Source organism: Tursiops truncatus, chromosome 11 (assembly GCF_011762595.2).
Source record: "Tursiops truncatus isolate mTurTru1 chromosome 11, mTurTru1.mat.Y, whole genome shotgun sequence".
NCBI classification, from domain to species: Eukaryota; Metazoa; Chordata; class Mammalia; order Artiodactyla; family Delphinidae; genus Tursiops; species Tursiops truncatus.
In genome coordinates this window covers 27,426,172-27,447,889 of record NC_047044.1, presented here as the reverse complement: position 1 = coordinate 27,447,889, position 21,718 = coordinate 27,426,172, and the positions used below count along the sequence as shown (strand labels likewise).

Sequence of the window (21,718 nt, the reverse complement as noted above, 5' to 3'; positions counted from 1 at the left end):
TAAATGTGCATACTCTAACTCTATGCCTACAGTCTTCCTCCTTAGTCGTCCTTTTTCATAATCCCATATTTACTTTAGCACTATCAGTTCTTGAATTTATCTTAAATCTTGTTTCTGTTTATTATGTATCTGCTCTCACTATAATTAAAGCTCTTTGAAGGAGAGATTTTGTCTTAATCATCGATGCATAGGAGGTGCTCAGTATTTGTTGACTACTTGGTGGAAAACGAGGGCCTTAATAAACGGTAGCTAAAATAATCATCATTTCCTAGAATGAAGTCTAGGACATAGAAGATGCTCATACCTGTTTGTTAAAATACTTGAAGTTAGAAGGAAAAAACAAAGCTATTTCATTTTGACAATGATCATTCACCTAATCAGATAGGAGTGGCAGAGGGTGAGGAAAGCAGTATTTAACAGGTCTTAAAGGTCTAGCCCCATTCCTCACCCTATGTGTTAGTTAGGATATTAAGCCAGCTCTTGGAGACAGACCGGTTTATTTATCTCGCATGTAAAATTCTGAGCTATATGACAGCTTTACTCCATGAAGCCACAAGGGATCTGGGTTTCTTATGTCCTTTTGCTCTGCCATCCTAGAGACTGCTTTCTTCTGTGGCCCCAAGATGAGTCACCAGTGTGCCTACGTTCTAGCTCATATTCCATTGGTCAGAATTTAGTCACTTGGTCATATTTAGCTACAAGGAAAGCTGGGAGATGTAGTATTTATTCACAGTGAGCGTCTACCCACTAAAACTTGGAAATGTTATTACTACAAAAGAAGGGAAGAATGGTTTTTAAGGGACAACCAGCAGTCTTTGCTGCAGCCCAGTTTGCAAAAAGGAGTTTCTAGCAGTGATGGAAAACCTTAAAAAAAAACTATTCAAGGACAATTCAAGATTGAATAAAATATCTAATTTCTCTTCTATGTAAATACAGAAAGTATCTTTCCTCTAAACTTAGACTAAAAATGAATCCCAGATATTTTATTTATTAATTTAACCTTAGACGTCTTGTTTCCACAGGTAAATGTATATGAGAAAGAACTTCTAGAAAAATATAAATAAAATAGAATAATAAAAAATATTTACTGATTTTTCTTGTACTTTAAGTGCCTGTCACATCCCCCTCAAGGACTGCCTGTTCCTCTAAAATCATTTAAATTTAACCATTTCTTTTTTTTTCTGGTATGCTAATATAAATTACTATTTTGGGAACTTTTAGAAAGGGTAACCTTTGTCAGATTAATTTTAAATTAAAAATTAAATTTTTAATTTAAAAATTTTTAATTTTATTTTTTTAATTTTAAAATTTTATTTATTATTTTATACAGCAGGTTCTTATTAGTTATCAATTTTATACATATTAGTGTATATATGTCAATCCCAATCTCCCAATTCATCCAACCACTACCACCAGCGCCCTGCCACTTTCCCCCCTTGGTGACCATACGTTTGTTCTCTACATCTGTGTCTCAATTTCTGCCCTGCAAACTGGTTCATCTGTACTGTTTTCCTAGGTTCCACATATATGCGTTAATATACGATATTTGTTTTTCTGACTTCACTAACCATTTCTTTTTCTAATTTCTAAGGGGTAGAGTTAAATTGAGAGGGGGATATCTCATTCTAATATTTTATTTCTCTTCTACGAGTATCCCCTTCTTAGGGAAAAGTAGAAAAGCCTATTTGCCTTCAGTTATTATCAAAAGTGATATCAGAAATATATTTTTAAATATAAAGCTTCATGAAGATTATTTAACGCTTGTATAGACACATTGTAAAACTTAAGAAACAAATTGTTTTAGTGACTGTCTTAATCAGCTAGGACTGCCATAACAAAATATCACAGACTGGGTGGCTTAAACAACAGACATTTATTTCTCACAGTTCTGGAGGCTGGAAGTTCAAGTCGAGTTGCCAGCTGATTCAGTTTCTGGTGAAAGCTTTCTTTCCAGCTTTCTCAGTGTCCACACATGGCAGAGAGAGAGAGAGGGAGAGAGCATGCTCTGGGGATGACATTCACCCTGTCAGATCAGGGGTCCTCCCTTAAGCTTTCATTTAATCTTAATTATTTCCTTATTCCAAATACACAGTGGGGAGGGGGTAGGGCTTCCACATAGAATTTGGGGGAGATGCAATTCAGTCCACAGCTATGACAAAGTGCCTTTTTTTCTGGTAATGTATACCTTTGCCAATGACCACACAGATGAGTCAAGAGGCCAAAATGCTGGAGTTCTGTTAGTCAATAGATGTGTCCTAGGCTTAGCTGAAACCACGACAGATATCATCCAGGTAACCTTAGATCCACATGAAATGCCTCACAAATACAATGTCTTTAAAGTTGGAAGGGTGGGCTCACATCAAGTCCCTGCCTTGGGGAGAAATCAGTTCAACCATAATGCAGTTTTCTGACCCACGTGATTGTAGCCCCCTGAGCTGCAAGCCTCGTGTGCCCTGATCCCTGGCCTGTGTTGTTTTCTAAGGGATTCTTTGATTTAAAAAGAAAGAAAAAAAAAACTCTGCTTACTCTTTCCAGCCCCAGTTTCATCTTCTTTCTTTCCTCAGAAAGCACAAGATTCCTAGATGTTTATCTGTTTCTCTTTGATGATTTCCTCTTAGTTACGAAAACTAAGCGCAACAAAAAGGTAAAATGCTGTTGTCTCTAAATAATTCTGCTAAATGAGTTTAGAAATATTTCTGAATAAGTTGAGTTAAAAAGAGAAAAGTTTCTTATACATCAGATCGGACTTTACCCTCTAAAAAATGGAGGCATTTTAAAATACTGGCTTTTTCCATCGTAGAGTGCTGGACTGAAAACAGTAACAAAAGCAAGTCCCATTTCTTAAGGATGTCAAAGGGTGTGTATATTTTTAGAATGACTTAGTCTGTATACTTTCGAGGAGAGTCCCAGAAGCCACAGGACTTTATGCCTGACCTGCCTCAGCAAATAAAATTAAGATACTTTTGTCCATATCCGCCTTTTCCTCATCCAAATTGACTATCACAACAAAAGCTGCCAGAGCAGGGGGCCTCTCTAAACCGTCTGCTGCCAAGTGCTGAGGTGATATCCACCACCCCTTCTCACGTTCTTCCTGAGAAATAATGCTTTGGGGGCTGCAGGTGGGAAGGAGCCCTGGTCTCTCAGTGTCTGCCTATAATTAAGAACTGCAGAAGCCAAACAAACGTACAGTTGGCATCACAGGAAAAAAACGAGTCACCAGGGGCTAGAGCCACAAAATCCCTTCTAAGAATAGGGATTTCTCCCTTAAGTATTAATGGTTACCATTACTGTTGTTACTCCCCGTTAAGCCATGGGTCTCATGGTCCACCAAAGGCTTTCTATCTAATGTCCCATTTCACAGTTTCCCTGACTGGTGTGTGTGAGTGCTTTCAGGAAGAGGCCTCCTCTACAGCCCTCAGACACCTGCCCTTAGAGATGGGAAGAGGATCTGCAGTATGTTTTTGGCTGTCGGAGATAACTAATGTTGTTCTAACCCACTCACTTCTTTACTAAACGACTAGCCTTACACAGATGTAAGATTATGAGACTAGATCTCTCAGATCTTTTAATAACCTAAGCTTTTAGATGGCATGTTGGTTAGTTGAGCTAAATAATTTAAGTGTCTTTAAGCAATAAAATAGACACCCATTAATCCGTGCATAGTTGATCAGTGGTTGAGGGGGGAATGGGTGTTGGAGAATACTAAGTCACAGTTTTGAAAGTTGGATGGCCTCTTATTTTCAGCTACCCAGGCTAGCATGTCTGACAGGCAAGCTCTGAAAAATCTCTGTCCCCTTCTAAAACCTGACGTTAAGCACAGCTTACCTTCTCTTTACATGATGGCACAACTCAGAGCCCATGAACTAGTGGCAGCCCATTATTGGCCATATTATAAGATAATGTTCTGGTTTCATGCTTCACAACTTGATTCCAAAATAAGTAATGTTATCTGTTTAAAATTCCTCTTTAAATTCTTCCGTCTGCTAAATCTGAGAGAACCACCCGGAGAAGACACCAGGTTTCATTTTTTTTTTGGAAGAAGAAATAAGGAATGTTATCTGTTTTAAATTTCTCTTCACTATTTAATGCACAAATTACTTCACGTACATCCCAATCTCTGACACCCTTTTTTAAAAAATTCAGTATTTTATATATTCAAAACAATTTCAGTTATTTACAAATCATAGAGCATGGAATTTATTTATTTAGATTTTAGTATAAGATCCCATGGACAGAGTTGGCCAACATGAGGCTTCTCTTTCTTGTTCATTTAACTCAGTACCATAGAGGGATACTACTGTAAATGAAGATCTTCCCATTGATGTGATAATGATTTAAATGTTTCCCAGCTATGAAATTACCCTGTTATTTATTCAGGTAATTAAACTTGGGGATCAGAAACACTATGCTTTAAATCACTGTGTACTTTGGGAAATGCTTTTCGAGACCCAGAAAGAATAGTAAGCTGTATTTCAAGCAATTGTTTCTAAAAATCAGTTTGCTTAAGGATGTACCGGAAGTATGTGCATCAATATTTACTTCCTACTTACTGCATTATTTTTCTCCTTAATTTTAGAAACTTGGAGGCTCAGACCCGGGTTTAATGTGCCCTTCACTTATTCCTGAGCTACAAACAGCAATCAAAGAAGGTGGTTCATGTATGGTACTCGATCAGCCCATTCCACTAGACAGATTGGTTGTCAGAGGTCTCGATCCACTCCACAGGTCAGGTATGTGTCTATTTTCATCATTCAGCTCATCTGTTTGCTTTCCCAGAGTTTTATGTTGGCCTTTTTTGGTAACAGGACATGAATCTAATTTAAATCTTCATGAAAGATAATACTGGGTTCCTGTGTAGCTAAATATCACTCACTCTACAGGCTACTTACGGAAAGAGTATTGGACTTGCTTCCAATGTTTGGATGACCCAGCTCTGCCACTTGCTAGCTGTGTGACCCTGTGTGAAGGTACTTAAATTTTCTAAGCCACAGATTCATCTTGGTAAAATCAGGATAGTATCTACCCCAGTGAGCTGTCATGAGAATTAAATGAAATAATGCAGGTAAAGCACTCAATAAATGATAGCTATTATTAGGATTGTTATTCTGTTAACCATTTTTAGTACTATTGCTGTTGTTAAAGCACTGGTAAACCATGACATGCTATGCAAGCCTAAGATATTTTATTGCAATTGCTCTATAGAAAAATGCCAGAAATAAATATATAAATATGTACATGTACATACATATATACATCATGTGTATAGATCAGAAATGCATATTTTTATTTTTCAAGCATTTCCTGAGCGTCTCCTGTGAACCAGGCACTCTGTAAGTGCCCTGGAGTTACAAAGATGGAGCTCTCAGAGCAATGAAAGATCAATAAATCCTGTCAGGAAAGCCCTGGGCCTCAGAGGGACTTGAAGGACATTCTGGCCTACTCACAACTGGGTGGGTGGCAGCAGTGTTCAGAAGGAAGCATCCATCATTCTGTCTTGGGTACAGGCTCCTAGAAGACCAGCAAAGCCAGGCAGGAGTGGAGGGCCTTCCTGTCCCAAGGGAGGAGCAGGAAAAGAGGGAGCACCATCCATGTCCTGCAGTTCCCACTCCAGCAGCCAAGCCCAGAGCACCAGTCATTAGCACGGGACCTACTTGTACTCAGCAGAGCCACATTACACAGTGAATACACCAATGAATAATAATAATAGCAAAACTTCACATCATTAAGTTATGTAAGTTGTATATTTAAATGTTTAACTCGTGAATGGATGCAAACTCTCTCCCCAAGAGCAGCAGGGCTCCAATGAGGGGAAACCTGTATCCAGAACTAGAGCCTTCTGCCTCTTTTGTCTATTCTTTCTGTGTCTACTAATATTTGCTGAAAAGCAACTGGGCAGCCCTTAAGGCCTCTTAGATCAGATTTGGCACGGACCAATCACTGTCACAGGCCAAAGTCTGCATAAACCAGAGAGCTTTCCCGAGCAAGCCTAAAAGGGGGCATCTCAGAGGAGCACAACCTTCTTACTACAGTGGCCATAGTTAGAAGATTCTGCCATGATAAATGGGTGGGAGTGGAGGAAGGTGTCAGATCCCCCAAGCAAGAGAGGGAAGCAGCATGGGCTCAGGTCAGCCACAGCCCTGCCAGCCAACTGGACTTTATGGGAAATCTGACATCACAGGATTCCCTTAGGAGATGCATGTTTTTTCTCCTGTATTCCTTTTTCTTTTTCTTTTTAAATAAAATCAATACCTTTTTAAAAACCATACTTCACCATCTTTTGTTACTTTTTGACTTGTCACTACCATTTCATTTGTTTTTTAAATATTTTTCTCATTGCTCTGGTGGCTATTTTAACTGTTCAGACACAGTGCATGAGGTAGAATAGCTGTAGAGTGAGAGAGTGTAAAGTGTGAAAAAAGAAGAGATTGTGCTTTGGAGTGGCAGAGACCTAGTTTCGAATCCTGGCTATATTATTCACAAGCTGTGTGACCTTGGAAAAATTCACCTAATCTGTGCCCTCATTTGTAAGTGGGAATTAGTTGACTTTTTTTTTTTTTTAATTGAAGTATAGTGGATTTACAGTGTTCCAAGTATACAACAAAATGATTCAGTTATACATACATATATATTCTTTTTTAGATTCTTTTCCATTATAGGTTATTACAAGATATTGAACTTAGTTCCCTGTGCTACACAGTAGGTCCTTGTTGTTTATTTTATATACAGTAGTGTGTACCTGTTAATCCTAAATTCCTAACTTATTCCTCCCCACCTTTTCCCTTTGGTAACCGTAAATTTGTTTTCTATGTCTGAGTCTATTTCTGTTTTGTAAATAAGTTCATTTGTATCCCTTTTTTAAATTCCACATATAAGCGGTATCATATGATATTTGTATTTCTCTGTCAGACTTACTTCACTTTATATGATAATCTGTAGGTCCATCCATGTTGCTGTAAATGGCATTATTTCATTCTTTTTTACGGCCAATATTCCAGTGTGTGTGTGTGTGTGTGTGTGATGCGTGTATGTGTGTATGTGTGTATATATATATACACACATACACGCATCACACATCACACACCACATCATCCTTATCCATTCATCTATCGATGGACATTTAGGTTGTTTCCATGTCTTGGCTACTGTAAATAGTGCTGCTGTGAACATGTAGCTTTTCAAATCATAGTTTTTGTCTTTTCCAGATATATGCCCAGAAGTAGGATTGCTGGATCATATGGTAATGCTATTTTTAGTTTTTTAATGAACATCCATACTGTTCTCCATAGTGGCTGCACCAGTTTACATTCCCACCAACAGTGTAAGAGGATTCCCTTTTCTCCACACCCTCTCCAGCTTATTATTTGTAGATATTTTGATAATGGCCATTCTGACCAGTGTGAGCTGGTATCTCATTGTAGTTTTTATTTGCATTTCTCTGATAATTTGTGATGTTGAGCATCTTTTCATGTGCCTGTAGCCATCTGTGTATCTTCTTTGGAGAAACGTCTATTTAGGTCTTCTGCCCATTTTTTGATGGGTTGTTTTATAAGTTCTTTGTATATTTTGGAAATGAATCCCTTGTCGGTCGCATCATTTGCAAATATTTTCTCCTATTCTGTAAGTTGTCTTTTTGTTTTATGGTTTCCTTTGCTGTTCAAAAGCTTTTAAGTTTAATTAGGTCCCATTTTTTTATTTTTGCTTTTGTTTTCATTACTGTAGGAGATGGATCCAAAGAAATGTTGCTGCAATTTATGTCAGTGTGCTGCTTATGTTTTCCTCTAGGAGTTTTATAGTATCTGGTCTTACTTTTAGGTCTTTAATCCATTTTGAGTTTATTTTTGTGTATGGTGTTAGAGAACATTATAATTTCATTCTTTTACAATAGCTGTCCAGTTTACCCAGCACCACTTATTGAAGAGACAGTCTTTTCTCCATTGTATATTCTTGCCTCCTTTGTCGTAGGTTAATTGACCATAAGTGCTTGGGTTTATTTCTGGGCTTTCTATCCTGTTCCATTGATCTTTGTATCTGTTTTTGTGCTGCTACCATACTGCTTTGATTACTGCAGCTTTGCAGTATAGTCTGAAGTCAGGGAGTGTGATCCCAGCTCCATTCTTCTTTCTTAAGATTGTTTTGGCTATTTGGAGTTAGTTGACCTATCTTATACAGTTGCTGTGTGGTGTTAATGACACAAAAAGGAAGAAAATACATAGCACTGTGCCTAGTACATAGTAGGTGCTGAATAAATGATGTCAACTATTAATTGTTAATCATTATATTAGAACATCAGAGAGAAAAAAGCTATTCCTGACCATTTATTATCTCCTTATTTTATTTTCTAAGCCTAGCCATACCAGGTCCTTTTGTTTATTAAGCCCTTAGTAGCCATATTACAAACTAAACAGATGAGGGATACCTTAAATAACTGAGAACTACAGTTACAATTTTGAGGAACATGGAATCTGAAATCCAGCCAAGAACAACAACCTGATCTTTAAAGCCTCACTTACTATAGGGAATTTATAAAGAGAAAAATCAGGGAGTAAAACAAAAACAGCCAGATCTTTTTTCCAGAAAGTCATTTTAATAGGTTTAAGTCCTCTCACCCCAGAGAAGCTGGACAGAATTTCATGACCTTGACAGGCTTTGTTGTGGTAGAATTTAGGAATTATGAGGTTTAGTCTATTACAATCTGTAATAGTGAAGTAGTTCTTGCAGTTAAGAAAATAAAAGTCTCACATTTGCTTTGTTTCTGAAATGAGGCCCAACTTGCCTCAGTGAGTCTGAATTAAACCCACAAACTGGGCTTCCCTGGTGGCGCAGTGGTTGAGAGTCCGCCTGCCGATGCAGGGGACACGGGTTCGTGCCCCAGTCCGGGAAGATCTCACATGCCGTGGAGCGGCTAGGCCCGTGAGCCATGGCCGCTGGGCCTGCATGTCCGGAGCCTGTGCTCCACAACAGGAGCCTGTGTACCGCAAAAACAAAACAAAACAAAACACAAACTTCAAGGAACAGAAATAATGACTGTGAGCAAGCATCAGCTTAATGGTCATCCAGGAAGAGTCAGTGTTCTCCTCCTCCTCTCTGAAGTACTTGTTTTGACCCAGAGCCAGCCCTGGTTTGGTTTTGTTTGTTCCTGAACATAAATTGACTGTAGAAAGAATGTATAGGCTGCAAAATTTTATTCCTGGTGCTGTATAAATAATTCAAGGAAGAAGCTTTCATTTTAAGAGCTCCAGCTGTATAAAAAGAGGAAAATCTGCTCTCCCAGTATCTCCTATCATTTCTTTAAGAGACCAGCTAGGAAATGACAGAATAGACTGTTTCTTTTCAACACAGAAACCATGCCAACATTTTTTGTTTTGTTTTACATTTCACGTAATTTGGTGGATGTTGGATTTTATTTGAGTCCATTTTTTTGGCTTTTCTTGGACTGCTGTGAAGCATTCAGGTGGTTTTGTATTTTTGCTACATCTTAACTTGTTTAACTGTTGTTTTGATGTGACTTCCCTTTAAGTACAAAAATAAAACATTTTTAAAAGGAGTGGTGGAGGTCAAAGAAACAGTGATTGTATTATTTTTCATATTTGTATTATCTATATTTTACACACACAAAATCTACCTATTATGCTAAGCTTTTTCCTTGGGAAGGAACACATTTTCCATCACTTAAGCCATAAATGCATTTCCTCAGGCCCCAGAAGTCATTGGCTAAGGAAGAAAAGGTTTTCATATTTAAGTGGTCTCTCTTTGGACATAGCAGTAAAGTCTTGGTCTTGGAATCAGATTCTTTTTTAATCGACATAAACCTCCCACACTCATTAATAAACAAACAGAAATCCAGGTTCTTGTATTGAGGAACTGGATTTCATATTAAATGCTTTGGCTTTTTGTCTTTAATCTTTTTCTAGTCTTTGGGCTGAGAAACTCTTTCCTCATACAACATGAAAACAGCTATCAACAGTGTATAGCAGCATTCTTATTACAAGCCCAAACAGAAAACATCAAGGTATGTATTTCAATTTTGTAGGTTTTGATTCTTCAGACTTAAGGAAAAAAATCTCACCCCAAGCTCATTAAGGAACAGTGAATGGAAAGTTTTGTGTATTTTCCTCTCCTGCTTTGGGAAGGGGGGAGGTTGGAAGGAGGGGAAGGATATGAATATCTAGACCATACCAGGCTCAGAAACCTCAGAACTGACCATCTTCTTACATCCCCAGTGTGGACACAGCCTCCCTCATTTTTTCCTGCGGCAGAAGCTCAAGAGCTGCCTCTGACTTCTGGGAGGTCTGTAGGAAATGAGGAAAGAACTGCTTTGGATTGCGTGCTGGATTTTTAAGATGCTCCGATCAATTTCCAAAGCCCCAGTATGCACACAGTATGATGCCAGCTTAAGTGAGGGGCTCCTGCAGAAATGAACTGTGTCAAGTCTTCTTTTCACCCTTTGAAACTATGCTACTGTTTTTACAGCTATGGAGCTGAAGAGCAGCTGCCTATCTGACTCTGGTTTCTTTATCTTAGAAGTTTCCATTTTTGTCTTTCCCCTGGTAGGCTTTCATCAGGGCAGCAATGTGGCCAGACAATTAATGGAAGACTACATTATTTTCAAGGAATCAGTTTCCTCCCTCAGTCTGTTTTTCAAGTTATGCCACTGATTAAGAACTTCTGTTTCTACAAAAAGTGGAAATTCAAGAAATTCAGCTTTCAAACTACTTATATTCCCAGTATTCATCTTTGTAAGTAGTCGTCATTGACTATTATGGCTTCTTGATTCCTCACAATTGTTTATCCAGCTTGCATACCATATTCATCTAATCCATTTGCATTTTCATATGTGATTACAGGTATTTATGATATATTCGATTTAAGAAAGAAAATGGGAAACATAGGCAAATGTTTCATCAGTCTTCAGTTTTAAAGAGCAAGTCAACAAATACAAAGGAAAATATTAATCCAAATATGTGAGAAATTTAACATTTTCTTCTCTCTATATATTTTTTCTTTCTTAACAGAAAACATGGATTGCACAATTAACAGCAGCAATCTCTTGCTTCACCAAGAGTCAGGAAACCAAGATGATGTCCATATTCACTTTGCCTGCAGAATCCTCGGAAATTTAAGGACCCAAAACAAGTGGCACACCTTTTTACACGTTGGGGATTAAGGTATTCTTTCATTCAAACTTGTAACACTTACCTAGTGATGAGCTAAAAGAAAATGTGCATTTTAAAGAAGTTCCAGAATTTAAGCTAGGAAATTCCTCAGCGTAGAGTAATAATGGCTGCAACAAATTTGAACCAGAAGGAATTTCTTGGTAAGTGTATACATGCTGATATCCAGACTACGTTATAATGCTTCAGTCAGGCTTGCAAGAGGGGTGAGGGAAGTATGATGCTATTATAATTCGTAAAAGGTGAATGATCAGGTAAATGCAGTATCAGGAGGAAAACAATGCCCACTGCTTGCATCTGATATGAATTCTAGCATCTTACTTTGTGTGTATCTGTAATGAAACCAAGTTTCCTACATGACTTATAAATCAGCCTTACTGCTCTACAGTCCTACCTCATACAAAGCTTGATTGCTCTTTTAACATACTAAGCAATGAATAATAAGGTCTCCATCTTAGTAGCAGTTTTTAAATTCCTAGTCTCCAACAGTTTATTTATCTCAGGTATACTTTATATAACTCTTAACATGGAAGGAGAAAATCCCAAAGACTAAATTCCATTGTTTTAAGAAAGAAAAAGCAAATATCTGTTCCAGTTTCACCAGTTAACAGTTTTACTTGGGAAATTTCATAGAAATAGTAGGATATCTTTCTCTAAATCTCACTTTTTGAAGAACAGTGGAGTTTGTCATAAAACTTCTTTCTGGTTTTGAGTGTGTGTGTGTGTGTGTGTGTGTGTGAGAGGGAGAGAGAGAGAGAGAGAGAGAGAGAGAGAGAGAGAGAGAGAGAGAGAGAGAGAGGGGCACAGTACAGTTACTTCGTCTTATTTGGCAGGACTTGAAACATCATTAGAATTTCTTAAGAAAGAGAGCTTGAACTATTATCATGGTGGAATATACTATTAACTACATGTAAGGAACTAGTTCTTATAGTCAGATTATATCAAAAGGAAATCCACAGATTTCAATTTCAGACATGGTACCTTTTGCAGTTTCCAAAATGGAAGTAGTAAATTTATCAACTTGGACTGCAAGACAAATTATACCTTAACTGATCTCCTTAAGCTGGAGAATGGGATAGAAAGGATGATGCTTGGGGAAGTCACATGCACAGTTAATTCTTTGAGAAAAATGTGATTTCACCATGTAAACCAGGCAGTATAGACAAGTGCAGCATAACAGTTATTTTCAAGGGCCAAGCACCATTAGAATGGAGGGTCACAGCCCATGTATAATAATGTCATATTTATTAGGAGTAAGTGAAAATGAAAGGAAAATCAGGAAGGCAGTAACTATGGTCAATGCCTAAGAATAAATGAGAAAAAAAAGGCAAAGTACAGGAGAACAAACTTCAAGTGAGTTCTTAGAGATGAAAAATATGTACTTTTTTAGAAAAAAGTTAACAATTTCTTGCAAGGATTTCTAGATATCAGCCAACTTAGGAAAAGGGCAATGGACTAGGTGATCTCCCAAGATTCCTTTTAGTCTGAGTCCAGTAAACATATATTTGTTTATATGTATAAAACTATTTTCTCCCTTAAATCTCATTAAAGGAAGAAAAAGACTGACTAAATTAACATGTAAATTTAATTAGTTAAGATGTAAAACAGCTTTTACAAAGAAATATTAGCACTTCTGTGTTCACTGCAGCACTAGTCACAATAGCCAAGATATGGAAAAAACCTTAATGTTCACCAACAGATGAGTGGATAAAGAAACTCTGGTACGTACATACAATGGAATTCTATTCAGCCTTGAAAAAGAAGGAACTTCTGCAATATGAAACAACATAGATGAACCTTGAGGACATTATGCTAAGGGAAATAAGTCAGTCACAGAAAGACAAATACTGCATGATTCCACTTATATGAGATTTCTAAAATACTCAAATTCATAGAATCAAAAAGAGTGGAATGGTAGTTGCCAGAGGCTGGGGGTAGGGGGAAATGGGGAGTTACTAATCAATGGGCATAAAGTTTCAGTTAAGCAAAATGAGTAAGCTCGGGAGATCTGCTGTACTGTACACTTTTACAAGAGTTGTCAAGAGGGTAGATCTCATGTTAACTGTTCTTACCACAATAAGATAAAACTTAAAAGAATATACTATGTATTTAAAGTGAAATTCTATAAAGCTCACAAAAGAGCATATCTAATATATAATATATTAAGTGCTTGAGGATATACATGTTATTGTCTTCAGAGGGAAACACAGAGTAAAATGAAAAATCCCTTCTGGAACTTTGGTTCCCAGGGGGAAAAAAAAAATCAGTAAAAAGCAATGGTACATTGAGCCTTTAAATGGTCACCTGGGTATTAAATGTACAATGAAAGAAGAGATTAATATTGTTTAATATTTTTTAGTTTTGTTATTTTTCTCAATAATGAATGAAATGAAAAGGGGCTGTCTCGAGCAAAATAGCATTAGTAATTTCTCTTGAAATATGAACTTAATTACTATTCTTAGTTGAACATTAAAGCACACCCATTGTGAGGTTGGGCTTGACATATATATATACACTATTAATACTATCTAGAAAATAGATAACTGAGAACCTACTGTATAGCACAGGGAACTCTATTCAGTGCTCTGTGGTGACCTAAATGGGAAGAAAATCCAAAAAGGGATATATGTATACATATAGCTGATTCACTTTGCTGTACACTAGAAACTAACAACATTGTAAAGCAACTATACTCCAATAAAAATTAATTTAAAATAATAAAGCACACCCATTGTCTATATCCAAGTGCAAAGTTCTAAATCTGTAAATAAATTAATGTAAAATGGCTAATTTTTTAAATAGACAAAATAATTTAGTCACAGAATATACTAGAAATTATTTTTTAATATCTTTAGCATATTTTTTAAAAAAGCAACAATTCAATAAAGGATTCTTCCATTGTTCTTTATACAGATTCAAATGTTATATAATTTATCAGTTACATTTATAATCAATAACCTTCCACTCACTGAGTTTAGAAACCACAGTATTTACTGAGCTAAACTCTCTCACAAATAAGGCACAACTACATGATCACAAGTAGTAAACAACACAATGAATCCAAAAACTAAACAAAATATTCATGCAAAAGTATCTACAGAAGTTATGAATATATGATCCAGTTCAAGAAGTACAGAATGTCATATACATAACTGCATCATGTTACAGTAAATTCACTACTTCTACAGGGAGAGGACCTAGCTATTTCCAATTCTGCTTTATACAATTTTACATAAATTTAGTAAGTTTATGCACAGTATTCACATTTGCAACAATAACTGATCATTAAAATTCAGGCAAAGGGCAATTAAGACAATAATGTGTGGTACATTATATAATTACAGAATACCATTCATCAAGCTCTTGTCTAGGAATACTAAATTGATGGCACGTTTAAATTTTGTGGATCAAATCATCCATGGTTTCATAGCCAAAGTGCATTTAAAAAAAACTGCTGTAGTCAAATAGGTCATGAATATCAAAATATATGATCATAATTTGCTTTCCACTTAAAAGCTAAACATCTTTATGCAAATGCAAGGTTAAAAAAAAGTGGCTTTTAAGTTCCCAAAACTATAAAATAATCATAAAGCCTCTTCAAGAGAGATGGGGAACTAACAAATTTGGCAGTTACTATGTAACACTACTATGAAGAAACTATTAAACTAGCTAATTCCACATTAAGAGGTAGTTGAACAAAATTACACACTGCATTGAGGTTGTTGTGTTTATTTCCCTCTTTTCTTCAAAATAAACAAATCCTATACCAGCAGCTTTGTCTTCTTTCTACTAAAAATTCTGTAGGTGTAGGTGTAGTTTATTGTACACTAACCCAGCAAGACTTGATTTTAACTCACATTTCTGTGCTTGGGTTTAGAATTTACTAACAGGTGATGCCAATAGGCTTTGCATTAGAGCTGAGAGCTGGGACTCCATACGTGCCAGCTCTAAATCACTGACAAATAGTACCAGCAGACATCTAAAATGTCGAACCAGTAAGCACTCAGAAGATGACTTTTTAATTAAAAGAAACAGAAAACCCTTTAATTTTTGTTTCCAAAACACCTTATTGGTGAGATTAATAGCAAAATATTGTTTCATTTCTAAATATAATAGCCTAATTATTTGGGGCCTAGGAAGTGAGATTAGCTAGATGAAGAGTAGAAAATCACTCAAATACATATGGTTATATTTGTTGTCCCCACAATTTTTTATGAATATGTGGGTGGGGGGACAAGACAGGAATAGGCCTTCAGTGCACCCAACTGGGAGATGAGTGAACAAATATTCTAAGCCAGAAGAATTCCCGTGAAGTTTCATATCATAAAAAAATAATAACAATAGTGCTGTGAATGTTTTTCCAACATGCTTATTAATTTACTTATAAGTACAGAATTAAGACTATTTGAAAGAATTTATATGAAAATGCATAAATAATTTTAGCTCAATTTTTATTATCCAACTTATTTTTAATAAAGATCCACTGTATTTCTTCATTCTATACGCTCAAGGATATATGTTTATTTGAGTCCAGGGACTCAATCAGGGTCCTTAGTAGCTACTGACAACAGAGTTTACTTAAATGGGTTTTTTAAATAATTAAATGAATATATGGCAATCTCTTTGTTTGTATACATTATAGGAAGAGCATAAACATAATTTCAGCATGATATTTGAAAGCAAGTGTACATTATAAACTATGTATTATAAATGAAATATTAGCTCCCATCCTTCCCTATTACCAAATGATTGCACTGAATGAATATATAGCTTTACTTTCTTCAGAGTAATAAACCAATATTAATGAGTTCTCTCTTCAGATGTTCTCCAATTTTCCAAATTAATAAGACTGATAAAGTTCAATTCCATTGTTCAGCATCCAAATAAGCTAATTTTTAATTACCCTCAATTTGCCAGTCTGTTTCAGTTCTAGTTATAATTTGGGGATTCCTAAATACATCTGTTTTTGGCGATACTCTATTATCCAACTGTTATTTCAAGGTAATTTCATAGCATTATTTTTGCAGAGTAAACAGATACACAGTTGATATGGAACCCCAAATTCAGAACCTTTTAAAATTTAAGTCAAATTTAAAACTTAAAAAATTTCTTCCCTATTAGGTAAGAAGAGAATATAAAGCAGAAAATATAAAGCAGAATATTTAATGTCTCCTTACCATTTTGTATTTGTTTTCACAGATAAGACTATAGCAATATCAGTTACTAGCTTTAAGATGCAAAATCTATAAAACAAAAAAAAAAGATGCAAAATCTATAAAACAATTACAGTGAAGCTGAGCTATGCTTGAGAAGGTTAAACCAAATTACCTTGAAAAAAGCAGATCCATTAAAAAAGCAAATTCAGATTCTTGAAGATGCTGGAGAGACAAAATGAGGATATAAAATGAAGGCTAATCTCAGAAGACTTCCCACTTAAACAGAGAATACAAGCATTATACAACTTCTATTATTCACCTTCCAACTGGGGATGAGGGTGGGAAGTTTTGTAGGATTCTTAAGACTACGTGGGAGTTTAAAAATGAGATAGAAAAAGACAAAAAGAAAAATTAACCCTAATCTTTAAAATACAACCCGAGGATAACCATAAAATAATTTTCCAGAGGTTTTCATAAAATCCACCCAAGAGAATTTAATCAGTATTGTTAAAATAAAAACCATGTTTGAATTCATAGTTAATATTTAAATATAATCTGTATTTGGAACACTTGAGTAGTAAATTTGTAACATAACAATGCAACTGAGCTATGGACCTGTGTATAAGGGAAAAAAAGCTTTATAGTTCTATGCATTTCACAATGAGAATATTTAATATAATGTGTTATTGTGCAACATAGCTGATATGGTAACATCACCCATGTACATTTCTTGATACTATATGTGGGAGAAAGAAGTAAGCTATGGAAGTGCATTCATGTCATTTCTGAACAATGAAATTATATTTAAAAAAATACATTGCTATTTTCCGTCCAAAATTCATTTCCATCCAAAATTTATTTACATTTCATTGGCTACTTCTAAACTTGGCATGAAAGCTATTCCAGGGTAAATGGAAAAAAGTAATGAAAGATGGGCTTGAGTCTCACAAAAATAGAAGAGTTTTACTTGATAACATTCCAAAATATATGAATTCTAATTTGGTTTAGTATTGCAACCACTGTCCAAACCGAATAGTAGTAGTCCAAGATATCTATTAAGTGTATTATTAAAAATCTAATGTTAGTGTAATATTACTCTGAAGTTGTGATAACCCATTATCCTTGCAAGTCATTGAAACATGCATCACAGACACGAACAGGCTTCTTGGAAGAAGGAGTTAAGGCATTTTTGGCTGAACACTCAGCACAGAAGATATTTCCACATTGTCTGCAGTGATGCTGTAAATGACAAAAATTAAACATTTTTAAGCATAAAAACTACCAAAAGTATTATGAGACTACAAGAATACAGCAAACTTCACTGTGAAGGTATACTAACTTTCAAGTGATTAGCATTTAATAATATAAAATCTCAGTATGTCGATTTAATCCCTTAGTTAATTTGAATGCTTCCTATTTAATCAGATACTGTACTAAACATTTAATATGGAATTTATCTTGGAATTCTCAGAAGAACCTTAGGAGGCATTTTAATGCCTTAATAAAGTGCTTAATAAAGCACTTCTATCAGGTGAAAATTATTCCTATTTACAAAATGTTTCAGGCATAATTTCTTCAATAGGAATATAAACTTGAAACATCACATAATGGCATTATTTAAAATGATTTTTTTTTTTTTTTTTTTTTTTTGCGGTACGTGGGCCTCTCACTGTTGTGGCCTCTCCCGTTGCGGAGCACAGGCTCCGGACGCTTAGGCTCAGCGGCCATGGCTCATGGGCCCAGCCACTCCGCGGTATGTGGGATCTTCCCGGACCGGGGCACGAACCCGTGTCCCCTGCATTGGCAGGCGGACTCTCAACCACTGCGCCACCAGGGAAGCCCTAAAATGATTTTTTTATCTCTGCTTTTTTTCCTTTAAGGGAACCCTATGATGACTAAAACATGAGTTTAATACTGATGCACTGGTTCAGAAAATGATTATCCAAGAGAGTAACTCAGTAGGAAGGTAATAACTGAATTTAAAACTAAAATAGAAACACACTAACCAGAAACAAGATTTCATGAAACTTAATTCTATGTAGTTGTAAATTAAAGTTAATAAATGGCAAAACTTTTAAAATCTGTCAAATGCAGGACAATTTCGATGGTTAAAACATTGTCACTGAGAAATAAAATCAAGAACCACAGGAATATAACAAAACCATTTACCCGTCTCACGGTTACTGAAAAGCCTTTCCCACAGGCCATACAGTTTTGTACTTCATTGTCTTCAGCCCACTTTCTATTCAACGCTTGTGTATGTTTGATCTATTCAAAAAAAAAATACATTATAATGTTCAGTGCTGTAAAGAATGATAATTTCTAAGTTGGTGGCCAAGTTTTAAAATGGATAAAATTTTAAAAATCAGAAATACTTTGGTCAACTTCCATTATCAAAAGTTGTTACATAATTAAGTCTGAATGACAATAAATAAATAAAGCAAAGCAAGTTTTATACCTCAAAGGCATTGGTAATTTCTAACCTTTGGTGATTTCCCATTCATTCTAACCCTAAGGATCAATCCTTCCTTGGAACTCTGAGCACATAATCAGATCACTTCTTTATCACATAGCAACTCATTTATTCCTTTGTGCTCTTCCCAATAATGACAATTCATGAATGATGTGGCTCTCTAATCATTGGGGTCTCAGATTAAGTTCTTTAAATCTTATATTTAATTACCTGTAACACCTGCAATACTGCTACACAGGCAGTAGCCATTCAAAAGTATTATTAAATATGAGATTTTTTTTAAATGCTGAAAATATGCTTTTCACTAAGAGGTAAATTCTAGACTAAAAAACTGCCTCATACACCAGGTGACTCACTTGAAGGGACTGATTCTCTCTGCCCAGTTCCTGCACTGCTGCAGTTGTATTATCCAGCTTTCTTTGCAATTCTAGTACTTTGGTTTGAAGCTTTTCTATTTCACCTTCTCCTTTAAGACACCTGAAATAGATTGCAAAAACAATTCATTTTTAAAAAATCATTAAAGACCCTCTCTGAACACAGATAATGAACTACTTTAGTAACTTTAAACATAATACATTAATTTCAACTCTGTTGTAAGAGTTAATTTTTAAATGGCTACTTAAATACCTGCAGGAGCACTTTTCTCAAGACTTCTATTTTTTTAAATGTGGAGTACAACAACCTTTTTATCACTTAGCATGGAAATAAACTAATTTTAATAGACATCAACCACCTTTCTAGTAGTGCCCTCCTTTCATCTTGATTATTTTGAACCGTTGCTTCCAATACTGCAATTTCACCCCGTAAGTCGTCCGTCTGTTTCTCAAGCTCACTGACTCTCCGTTGACTGGACTGCCACTCCTTCTTTATGGTGCCCAAGTTTTCATTTAATGCTGTAATCTGCATGGTAAGTTTAGTCTCATTTTCTTCATGCTGCTTCATTCCTACTTCTTTTTCTTTTATTTCGGAAAGCTGAGAAAAGGAAAAACAGTGGGTAAAAAACCTATTACAAAAGTAGTGCAAAATTTAAGTTAGTTGCTGAACTTTAAATATTGGCAACATAAATAATAACTTCTTCAGGGAAGAAGGCACTGATAAAACTGATTCCACAAACATCTGTGTAGTTTGAACTGACAATGGTCATAACATTGAAATGGTGGTCAGCAAGCCTCTTATAAGATCAAACTAAAGTAAAGCAATTTGAGATTTTCCTTTTTTCCACTAGAACAGGGGAAGAACACATAGTTAGGGATAGCAAGGTGCCCTGGAGATAGAGCTGGCATTTTCTTATGTCTCAAATTCCAAATGCATCCTTTTGTCTCTATCAACCTGCCAAAAAAACAGAACTTCAAATCACTGTGTGAACTTGAAATTGCAGTTCTTCAATGAAAACATTCAGCAGTCAATTTATCTGGGGATATCTGGACTTAATTCAACAGAGGAAAGCCAGATGCTTCCCATTTGGCATGCACAAGTTAGGGAAGGAAAAGTAGACTTTGGTCATTGTAATTCCAAACTGAAGTTTCCGTTCCCTCTTATCAACATTCAGTTTGACCAAACAAATGAGTTTAACATGATTAGCATTCATGCCATTTACCTCAATCTACATAGTTATAGGTTTGTTTGTTTTTCTGGCACTAAAAGTGCCCCCCCATCATGTTTTATTGAATTTTCACTTATATAAACCAAAATATAATCACAGAATAAAATATTTCCAATCACATGTCAGCTATTTAGACAAATCAGATCTCTTGTCTTAAATCAAAAATTAAATGTTAGGTGAGCATTTGAATCATAATTTTTAAGTAGAAAAACCCTCTCTTACTGGATTAATTTACAAAATCAATTAAAAAACACACCTCCCACCACTAACTTACCAGTTTAGCTTCCTTCTCCATAAATTCTTTCTTCAGCTCATCTTCTTCCTTTTTCATCTGCTCTTTTAGCATTTGCTGGGCTTTCTTCTCCTGTTCAAGGGTTGCCTTTAGGGAATCTACTTTCCCTTGAAGCTCTAATTTCTGCTGAATCAAAAGCTGTTTGGCATCCTTGAGATTTGTTACCTCCTATGAGAAAGTGAGGCCAAAATAAACCATCCTTTATAGTAAAAAAAAAAATGTAGCTGAAATTTATGCAACTTATTACAATATAAACAAAGAGTTTTAGCCTCTTACAAGAGTCTTAAAGTTCAGTATTTCAAACAGTTGATTAAAAAGGTGAAATATTATGTACTTCCTCCTCAACAATCATTTAAATTCAAGTGATGCTTTGCATGCATATGTTTTGATTAAATTATGTGAAAATTTTCTACACCTTATTTTCCCTTTCTTCATTTAGGAAGCATTTATTGGTTCAACATTTAGGCATCACACACTGTGTCACGTTCTAGGGATATATATATAAAGATGAATTATATACATTCCCTGCTTTAAGGAAGTCACAGTCTGGAAGAACATAATGACATAAAGAGGTAAGTAATTATAAAGCAAAATGGCAAGTATACTGATAGACATAAGAGGTATTATGAGAGCACTCAAGGGAAAATCCAACCTTTCTCTAAGAAAATGACATTTTACAAACACTTTACAAAGCAAATTATAAGCAGTTAATTTTTTCAGGTGGCATGCCAGTCATGCTAATGATAGGAAAAATGTTCTAAACAACAGATTATTAAAGGATTTTAGGAAAAAAAACGATTAAAAAACAATCCCTTAAAATCTTAATTCTAAACTCTTACATATTTTGAAGTTTACTATCTGTAAGCATAACGGATAGCTCTGTCGATTATCACCTCAATAAAATCTAAACTTTTAGGGTTACTTTGCTTTATTCAGTAATTTGAAAACAAAGGTAACATAATTTCAATATGTGTATAGATATTATGCAACACGAGCACTGTGAGAGCGAGAGTATTTGTCAAA

The 21,718-nt window shown here is 35.5% G+C and overlaps 2 protein-coding genes across 9 annotated transcripts in view; one reads left to right on the top strand and one right to left on the bottom strand.

Annotated features, from left to right (window-relative positions):
* Nucleotides 1–11,957, top strand: part of PLEKHG7 (pleckstrin homology and RhoGEF domain containing G7) — an 83,186-nt gene extending 71,229 nt beyond the window's left edge. Inside the window, 4 exon segments of the mRNA XM_033866265.2 lie at nt 2,565–2,644; nt 4,577–4,730; nt 9,912–10,009; nt 11,013–11,957. Of these exon segments, the coding sequence (XP_033722156.1) occupies nt 2,565–2,644; nt 4,577–4,730; nt 9,912–10,009; nt 11,013–11,120 (440 nt within the window). The 3' untranslated portion in view covers nt 11,121–11,957.
* Nucleotides 8,565–21,718, bottom strand: part of EEA1 (early endosome antigen 1) — a 137,121-nt gene continuing 123,967 nt past the window's right edge. For 2 of the 8 annotated variants that reach the window (XM_019952702.3, XM_019952705.3), the window contains 5 exons: nt 20,678–20,863; nt 19,534–19,772; nt 19,157–19,277; nt 18,497–18,595; nt 13,998–17,566 (listed from right to left, as the gene is read on the bottom strand). In XM_019952702.3, the coding sequence (XP_019808261.2) occupies nt 17,444–17,566; nt 18,497–18,595; nt 19,157–19,277; nt 19,534–19,772; nt 20,678–20,863 (768 nt within the window). In that variant the 3' untranslated portion in view covers nt 13,998–17,443. The other 6 variants (XR_012324266.1, XR_012324265.1, XR_002179940.3 and 3 more) reach the window with 6 other exon arrangements.